At 55.9% G+C, this 9,723-nt stretch overlaps 1 protein-coding gene across 1 annotated transcript in view; it reads right to left on the bottom strand.

The window, feature by feature from the left end:
- Positions 1 to 6,403, bottom strand: part of Ctsd (cathepsin D) — a 10,143-nt gene extending 3,740 nt beyond the window's left edge. Inside the window, exons 1-5 of the mRNA XM_004627070.2 lie at positions 6,238 to 6,403; positions 4,011 to 4,170; positions 2,407 to 2,530; positions 1,687 to 1,805; positions 168 to 394 (exon numbers count right to left, since the gene is read on the bottom strand). Of these exons, the coding sequence (XP_004627127.1) occupies positions 168 to 394; positions 1,687 to 1,805; positions 2,407 to 2,530; positions 4,011 to 4,170; positions 6,238 to 6,305 (698 nt within the window). The 5' untranslated portion in view covers positions 6,306 to 6,403. The remainder of the gene's footprint in view (positions 1 to 167; positions 395 to 1,686; positions 1,806 to 2,406; positions 2,531 to 4,010; positions 4,171 to 6,237) is intronic.
- Positions 6,404 to 9,723: the final 3,320 nt, after the last annotated feature.

Raw genomic sequence — 9,723 nt, forward strand, 5'->3', positions numbered from 1 at the left:
AAAAAAAAAAAGACATCATGAGGCCGGATATCAGGGGATGGGGTCTCATGCCTGGAGGGTGGGTACAGGCTCCAAGCCCCACCCCGAGTTTCAGCAAAGCTGAGCCCATGAGAGCTGGGGAGGGGAAGCAAGGAGTGGGGAATTGCCTGCTCCCTCTCCCAGCCCACCTGTTCAGGTAGAAGGAGAAGATGTTCTTTTCTACCAGCTTCTGCTCCATCAGGTTGTCAAAGACTGGCAGCACATTGTTGACAGAGATGCGGGGGTAAGCCATGCCCAGGATGCCATCAAACTTGGCCGCAATGAAGGTGACACCTGGCTGCTTGGTGGCCTCTCCAAAGATCTGTTTCTTCACTTGAAGACCCTCTGTGTTAGATGGGGATGATTTACAGGGAACCTGCGGGCCAGGGTGGGCATGGTTGGCCATGGATTCTGTACGTGAATACTCACTTTGTGTACAACTACGAACCCCACCCAGTGACATCCCTCATCTTACCCAGGACAAACAGGCAGGCAGGGAAGCCATGAGCCAAAGGGCTGAAACAGCCAAACACAGAAGGGGAAAAGATGCTGAGCCTGAGTCTGCAGCCCAAGAGGCCAGGGAACCCAACAGCTCCCTAGCTGAGGCCACAGAGATGGGGTGGACAGAGCAGGATGTGGGACAGTTGTATGGGGCTGACAAAGGAGGGAGAGGGTTGGGCAACATCCTTTTCAGTTGGGGACCCAGAGAGAGGAAAGTCCTAAGGACATGATGCAAACAGATCTCTAGGGGTGGGGGCCAGAACCCTCTTGTTCCAGTTTAGAAGGAACAAGGCCTGACCATCCATCAGACAGGGCCTCGATACTGTTATACCTTGGACCTCAAGCAGCGGGTTCAGCTGAGATATCTTCCCCCTTCCCCTCCCCTCCTGAGATGGCACTCCTCTGCCTGCCCATCCTCCAGACCTTTGGCCTTACCCAACATTGACTCGGAGGTATAGTCTATGGCCTCTTAGCCTCTCCTTGCAAGTCCCTCTACCCACAGGAGACCTGATGGCTGTTCCCTAGTGCCCCCCCCCCACTTCTCCCTAGACTCCTCTCTTCTAGTATCCCTGTATAGGTGCTACCTGGCACATTTCGCCCCTTCCAACCCCTCAGCCAGTTGCAGACACCCACGCCCCTGGCCCAGATGACCCCTCAGGCCTGGCCCTGGACACTTTGCTGGCTCTTTGAGCCCAGAATCCATCCTCCCAGCCTGTAGACCACACCACAGAAAGGGAGCCTGCCTCCCATCACCCTCCCTCGGATGCCGCTGGGTCATCAAGGTACAGTCATCCTTGCCTAACCCAGTACAGTCTCTGCTCATCATCTCCTGACTCCCAGTGAGCACAGGTCTTTCCATCCTAGGGGTCCCTTGCTGCCCCGTGGTCTTCACATGACAGGGTTCCCACCCACCTTCCCCACAGAGCACCGGAGCCTTCCTGCCCCACCCTTCACTCACATGGTACCTTTGGCCCAGCAGACTTGTTTCTAGACCCATCTTGCTTCGTGGCCTGCTACTTGTTCTCAAACTCAGCAGCCCCACCCTCACCCCTGGAGTTGGGTTTCACCTGGGCTCACCATGCCCTGTCCTTCAGCCCCACGTACACAGAATGTGAATCCCAGCCACAGCTGACCCCTCCAGCCCCAGGAAAGGTCCTGGAGACTTACTGACACAGTGTCCTGGCTCAGGTACCCAGAAAGGCTGCCCGAACCATAGTGGATGTCAAAGGATGAGCCATTCTTCACATAGGTGCTAGACTTGTCGCTGTGGTACTTGTGGTGGAACCCTGCATGGGGAGGAGAGGGGATATCAGCCTGCCACCAACCTCACCATAGGCTACGCTAACCCACCAGCGGGGCTATAATCCACCATGCCAGGCAGCCCCGCACTGTGGGCTATGACACTCCCAGCCCTGCTCTCAAGACTCGTAGGTGGTCCAGCTCCTAACTCACTCTGGACTGCACCAGCCTGGTCCTCAGCCCTGTTGAGGCCAGCATGAACAAGTTCACCCATAGAGTGGGGTGCCCTGGGGCAGGGCAGAGGAGCCAGTCTGTCTGATGTGGTTGAGAAGTCAAGCACACATTGCCCAAGAAATTTCCCAAGGCAGGGAAACCAAGAGGTCCCAGGCTTGCCCCATCTCCCGGATAGTCCTACCAGCATATACCAGAAAGGCAGGACTCCCTGGAATGAAAGCAAGTGTTTCAAAAAGTGCAGTGGACACGACCACTGAAGGCCCCCACGCCAGAGATTCCGCTGACCACAGGGTCCTGAGCATGGGTGTGTGCACAGGGTGCACAACTGGACATCTGGAAGGGGACAGAGCCCTTGGTCTCCCCTCTGGGAACCAGGGAGAGACTAGGGACCGGAGGAGATAGGGGAAGACTCACAGCAGGCTACATCGAACATAGTGCAGTGGGAAGAGGGGACCCACAGGTTGGAGGAGCCAGTGTCGAAGACGACTGTGAAGCACTGTGCCGGGGTTCCAATGCCGATCTCCCCGTAGTACTGAGCCTGGTGAGAATAGTGTGCATCAGTGTAAGCAGAGGCACCCCAGCTCCCCATTGGGCCCGAGAGGGGCCCTGGCTGTCCCCAGCTGCAGGGAGAAGGGTTCTGGAATCCACTTTCACCTGCTGTGCCTGGCAGGTGTCTGTAGGAGGGGTGAAGAATGGGAGTCCTAAGAAATAGGCGTCAGCCCCAGAGCCCAGGCCTTAGGCTCACAGGCACTTGTGGTTTTTCTCCCCAGAACTGTGGCACCCACCTGCTGCACGGCAGGGCCAGGCCAAGGCCATACTATTCAGAAAATGAGGCTAGAAGTCAGGTCTGGCTCTTGATCTGGGCCTAAGTGCTGTAATGGCTGGCTTGGTAGACCTCGCCACTGCCTGGGGGGTTGGGGTGGGGTTAAGGGTCAAAGAGGGGCACACTTCTTTCCCAGTCCATGTCTGATTCTGGTGGCCTCAGTTCTTGTAGTCTGGGGTCAGCTGGATCCCATGTGCCTGGCCATCCTGCTTCCTGAAGGGGATTTGGTACACTCTACACAGGACCCTGGCTCTCACTCCACCAGTCTTCCAACCAATGGGCCCCATGGAGCAGTGGCTACAGGCTCCTGACCCAAGACAAGAGGGTGTGACTTGGCAAAGCTCCATGTGTCTTGTGTGTGCACATGCTCTGAGGGGATTGGCACTGGCCAGTGGCCCCCGGGGAAGGCGGCCCCCCACCTTCCTCAGAGTCACATGCTGTGTCTCAAAGCTTCCTGTCATAGCTAGGGCTCTGGCCAAATAGGCTAGAGAGCACAGTCACCTCCCAACAGAGCAGCCACAAAGCTCATACTAGATAGTGGCAAGGACTTCTGAGACTCGCTTGGAAGCAAGGTCTGAGGCTACTGGAGAGATTCCAGTGTTTGGTACTGAACCTGCACCTAGAGTTGGACCAGGCTGGCCAGGCCCAGTTTGCTATTATGGCTTCCAGAACATCCCGACCTGGAACCTATTTCCATCTCAAAGACAGTAGGCACAAAAGCAGCTGCTTACCAGAAGATAGGTGAGCGGATGGGACGACACAGTGTCGCCCCAGGCCTCCCATGAGACAGGTAGGAACAGAGGCTCCAGTTATACCCAGGCAGGCACAAAGGCCTAACCCTGGATTCACACCCCACAGCATGTGAAGAAAGATCAGGGCATGGCTGGGATTGATCTGAGGCCCCTTTGTGCCCTACAGTCCTGAGGATTAGACATCACTATAGCTCTGAGCTGGTGGTCAGTGCTCTTGGTGGCAAGGCCAATCCTTAACCTATCCTCTTCTTGCCAGCAAGAGAATCCCAGAAAGGTGGAGTAGGGCTGAGGAGGGAAGGGTGTGGCCAAACGCAGCGCCACTGAAAAGAGCTACCAGTGTGGAGCTCTGACTGCTGAGTAACAAGGCAGTTTGCACCTTCTGCTTTACACAGCCAGTGCTCCAAACTCACACACTTAGTAGTGCACCCCTGCCCCAAACTTACATCTAGGTAGTTTCTCAGTAGCTCAGGAACCGGCCCTGTGGTCTTGGTGGACAACTGTGGTGAGTACTTAGTCAAGGGACCACTGGCAATCAGGTCTTCCATGGAGCCCCCTGCCTCCGTCATGGTGTGGCGAATGGACTTGAACTTGTGCAGGGGAATTCTGTGAAGATGAGGTGGGGAATGTCACAGAGGGGCCCCAGACACTCCCGTTACCTCTCACCCTAGTATACCCCAGCAGAGTAAGGGCAGCCCTCTAGCATGCTGAGACCACCAGATGCCCATCAGCCACCTCCCTCTGGGATGGGTACACCTGGGTATTTCTGGAAACCTCAAACTTTGCATGGCTTAAATCAAACTCCTGCCCTACACAAAACCTACTGCCCCAACAGCCCTCAAATCACCAAACAGCCAGCCCACGTGGCTCAGGCCCAAGACCTGGAAGGCCCTGTACCCTACGGACTCTGCTCCAGTTCATACTTTGTACCCCACATCTAAGGTGGAGGCCTGTGTAACCACCTCTGCTGCTCCCAATCACCCTCAGTCACTCCAGTAGTCCCTGCTGGTCTCTAGTCTTTGTGTACTTGTAGTCGCATCCAGGATAGTGACCAGTTGAGTCTGGCTAATGTGCTGCCTGGCACCTGGTGCCTCCACCTGAGGCCTTCTGTGGCATCTACTACACCTGGTCCTCTGGCCACATCCACTCTCCAATTGGACTACATGCTGACGTGGTCCCTCCTAGGCCTGCAAATGATGGTTCTGCCAGCCTGACTTCCTTGGTGGACTCTCCTGGCCATCAGAGGAGTTTCAACACCAGCCCTAAGCCAACGCCGAGGACCCCAGCAAGAACTGCTTCCCAAGCATCATATGCATCTGTGTGCATATACATCCCAACCATACACATCCTTAAGGACTGCCCCGAGGCACCAGAGGTCCCTGAGAGTCCTCCATAGGGCCCCTGGCACTCTGGCTCAAGGCATTCCTCCAGAGGTCAGACTCAGGGGGCCTTGGGGGAGTCTGACTTGTGCAGGAGGGAGCTGGTTCCTCCCTGTTCTGGTACATGGGGCTCTATCATCACACAGTAGAGTGAGGGAAGGTCCCTGCCCCACCCCCTGAGGTTACTGGCTCCTTAGTCTGAGTTTGCTAGTAGGAGAGGGCACTCCTAACTGCTAGGTGAACCATCTTCCCTGCTTCAAGGATTTGAGCCCAAGGTCAAAGATATCTATTCAAGGACAGGCTCTAAGATAGGATTCTTGCTTAAGGGTTGGAGGCTGGGAAAGCCAGGTTCTGGCCTGGGAATGGACACACCTTCCAGGGATTTGAGATACATGTGCCATCAATCCTAGGAGACCCAGGATGAGGTGTAAGGGGCTTCCACTCCTGTGTGCCACTCCCTTCCCTACTGCTATCTCTGGCTTCCCAGGAAGGGAGGGCAGAGGGTGGAGCAGGCCAGGCTGGGGCTCTCTCAGGCCTGTGCTGCACCTTTCAATGGCACCAACTGAGGCTACCTGCCTGCAGACTGCAGCCCACGGGCTTTGGCAAAACTCAAACCCACAGCCTTTTGGCAAAACTCAGTCTTTCCCAGCTCCCTGCCCCCAACCTGTCCAGCAAGCTCCCAGGTCCTGGCAGCCTTATGACCTCATCCACCCACCTGCTATAGGCAACAGCAGGGCCCAGCAGAGTGGAAGGCTGCAGATGCCTCCCACAAAGGCCCACCTCGCACAAGAGGCAGGTCCCAGGACCCTCCACCCTGGGCCACCTCCTTTTCTCTAGGACTTGTGGGACTCTAAGGTACCCAGGTGCCTCTTCTCCCAGGGCCTATGGGAAGATATCCTGAAAAAACTGGAGGATACTCTAGTTCACAGCTAGCAAATGTGATCCCCTAGAGGCAAGTGTCATGCTTAGATTCAGGAGGCTCCATGGCCTACTCTCCAGTCTCCTGATCCTGCCCAGTCTCTGAGTACAGACACCCTCGTCTGCCTATTATGAATGCGCAAAGACCCTGAAAACCTGAGTCAAGCCCGCGTCCCAGCCAACCTCCTGCCCTCTCCTGGCCCACAAGGCCGATGCCAGGTGGTGCGGGCGGAGGGCCCAACCCTGCGGTCCAAGCTCAGGGGCGCCGCTGAGGCCAGTGAGCTCTGCAAGAGGTCGCGCAGGACACAGGTGTTTGCATTCCCGTACCCGGGCGGCAGGCGAGACCGGGACAAGGGACCCCCGGGGGACCTCTCACCTAATGAGCGCGGTGGTGGAGTCGGCCAATAGGCCGAGGGCGAGCAGCATGAGCACAGGGAATTGCATGGTGGCGGCGGCAGGGTCCAAGGGGAGTGCCTAAAGTCGCTCGCTTATAGCCGGGATGACGGCGCAGTCGGGGCGGGTCAGCTGACCGGCTTGTTTGCCCCGGGTCTGTCACGTGGATTACGGACAACGGAGCTGAGGGCGGGGACAAGGCGGGAGGACCCAGGCTGCGCACGCCTCCCGGCCCCGGCGCAGGCGCACTCCGACGGAACCCACCCAGCCGGCGCCCGGCGCTCCGCGCTCTAGAGCGCGCCTGCTGCGGGCCCCGCCTCCACGCCTGAATCTTGGTTTCCCGGGCACGCGCAGCCCGTGTTTTGGGGGAGGGGAGCGACTCTCGCCCCCCTTCTCTGTCTCTGCTCCGACGGAGGTCCTCAGGCCTGCTTTCACTCCCTGCTCGGGTGAATTTTCCGAAATGTGCTGCGGGCTTCCAGATGGGCCTCATCCTCCATTGCTAAATGCCCACTGCCCACCCTCCTTTCCCGCAGAACCTTTCTGGGGGCGCCCTAACCTCCATCCCCCCTGCCAGAACTTGGCCATCAATAACATGGCGCTGATCTCTGGTGGGCCGGCCGCTGAAGAATGCTGAGTGTGGAGTCAGATTAAGGACCAGGCTCCCCAGCACCCATGAAAGGCCTCAGTCTGTGCCGAGCCTTGGTCCTCGGGGACCATATGGGTCGCATGTATTTGTTGAACATAGTGTGGGGAGCTGAGCTAGGCGCTGTCCCTGGGCCCCCTGGAGCTCAGCCCAGTCAGAGGAGGGGATCTTTGGAAAGTCATTTCAGAGAAGGATCCCGTCAAAAAGAACATGCAAGGGAATATGAAGTCTGGGATTTCCCCCCCCGGGGGGGGGAGGGTGAATATGCTTGGGAGCCTTCAGGGGGCTCCTTCATGGTGCACCGTTCTACAGACCCTTGTAGTACCCCACTTCTCAGGGAGACGGAGCAGTGGTGCTCCAGCAGATGGGGTTGGAATTTCCCTCTTCTGTAACCAAGTGAATCAGCCTCCACTTGCTGGGTCAATCTGGTGGCCATGGGTGAGTGACCACAGCCTGGGCCCTGCCTCCGCAGCCGTCCATGTGGGTTTACGGTGTATAAGGGAGCACAAGCGTCCTTAGCAAAGCTTGCGTGCAGGGGCTGGTGAGATGGCTCAGTGGTCTGGAGCACCTACTTAGAACAAGCTTAGCAAAGCACAGGGACCACGGTTCAGTCCCCCAGCACCACATGCCAGCCAGCCCCGTCCCCTGGGGCTGAGCTGGACACACACACACACACACACACATAAATAAATAAAGTTTTTAAAAAAAAAAAACAAAACAACAAAGCTTGCTTGCATGCTTGCCCTTGAATCTGACCACCCCCACTGGTGGACATCCTTGGATGTCCTTGGAGCAGTTCAAAAGCAAGCTCTGGGACCTGGAGTCCTCACGTTCCTCACTGTGGGCTCCTTTTGAGGAGCTACAGCTGGGTTCTGAATGGACTGTAAATAGCTTAAGTAGGGCATAAAAGGTCCCCTAAATCATGCTGTGGCTTGAACCCTGCCATGGACAATGAAGTGTGTCCCAGAATCCTCATGGACAGAAGCCACTGAAGAGAATGAGCATTATAGAGAGCATGACCAGAGGTGGGGCCTGGTGGGCAGCTGGGAGCCTGTGAGGGAGGCGGGCCCTACAGGGAGCCCCTGCAAAGGAAGCAATCTCTACAGGCATCTGGAGAACTCTCCTTCAGAGGGCTCTGGTGGTCCTATGATTTCCCCATACCTAGAGCAGAGCCTGGTATGTAGAAGGGTCTCGGTATCATCTGGGAGGGATGAATACCTGAATGAGCGTCCTGGAAGGGGACGTAGCCAGGTCTGCAATTCTGTCTTGCACCTACTGTGGTCCAGGGATCCCTCTTCTCAGCCTTGTCCTTGGGCACATGGTGGGAGCTGGGGAACAAGGCCCTGCTTCGGCCCATTGTTCATGGGTTAACTGTGGTGGACTTAGTGGTACTCTGGTCTCCAACTGCACAGAGGAGTTTCTTAGGGAGCCACGAGTTCCAAGCCAAGGGGGCCACATGTGGAAGGGACATGAGATATCTCTGGTACACAACCTGCAGGGAGGGAGGAGGCAGTTACCTGGTTGTGTCACATTGTCATGTAATTGGATGCCTCTAGCTCTCAGTCTTTGTTTTGGGGCAATGAAGGTTGAAGCTGACAAAACAGCAAATAGCAAGCCATAGAGAAGGACCAAATGTGTGTTTATTAGAAAGAATAAAAGGAAAGCTCGCTAGTAGTTGGAGAGGGGTGTTCCCTAAGGACACTGTGGAAGTTCAGGCTCAGGAGTCTTTATATAATTTTTTGGGGGGCTGGAGAGATGGCTCATGGGGGCTGGAGAGATGGCTCAGTGGTCTAAAGCACCTACTTGGAACAAGCCTGGCAAAGCACAGGGACCGCGGTTCGATCCCCCAGCACCACATGCCAGCCAGCCCTGCCCTCTGGTGGGCTGAGCTGGGGACACACACACACACACACACACACACACACACACTAAATAAATGTAAAAAAAAAAAAATTTTTTTTTGGTACCGGTGTACATGACAGAAAGCAGGGCTGCTCCTGGTTGCAAGTCAGCCTTTGAGTCCACATCTGGAGTGCAAACTGCTTCATTTGTATTTTTTTTCTTCCAAGATCTGTTTGTTTAAGGATCTAATCTTTGTCCCTTGCATTTTATTAGGTCCTGATGGTCCACTTTGGTAGGCCTGCAATTTTGGTTGAGTGTTCAGGATCTATGTCCTGTTTATCTACTACCTTCCCCTATCTTCCGGCTTCAGAATTCCGGAATATCTTCTGGCTCTATAATTTCTGCCTGAAGGGCTATCCCCCAGAGGAGTCCCAGCTGCCACAGGCCTGGTGGGAAGATGCCTGTCTTCCCGTAGGGCTGAATTTGTGGCCATAACCATGGCAAGGTGGCTCTGCCCTGGCTTCCTACAGCCTGGCAAAGCCCTAGCCTACCTCAAGGATGTCCCCTTGGGTGGCTCCTGTTCTGTCCAAGCCCTGCAAGTCCTGCCCACTGGCCCACCCTCCCTGTCCCACCATGGCTGGGTTCCTAGTCTGTGCTCAGGAGGGCAGGTGGCTTTCCCCACAGATTCCGACCCTGCTCTCTAAAGCAGCCCCTGCCATAGCTTGTGGGCATGGCATCTATTGGTTAAGGACTTGTTTCAGGTCCTGTTTGCCCCAAGAAGTCAGGCCTGGCTTGTCCTGTTTTGCCCAGGAGGCAGCATAATGGTGGATATCCTCTGGAACCATGTATTTCGCTTCGACCAAATTAACAGCAAGTCACTTCTTCTGTTATTCCATGTGCCAGGCCTTGTGGTCTCTGCAGTGCTTTTGAGACAGACGCCATGCCTGTGAACTCTTGAGACCCCCTGCCTTACCCTGGTGTGTC

Source organism: Octodon degus, unplaced genomic scaffold (assembly GCF_000260255.1).
Source record: "Octodon degus isolate 3935 unplaced genomic scaffold, OctDeg1.0 scaffold00018, whole genome shotgun sequence".
NCBI lineage: Eukaryota > Metazoa > Chordata > Mammalia > Rodentia > Octodontidae > Octodon > Octodon degus.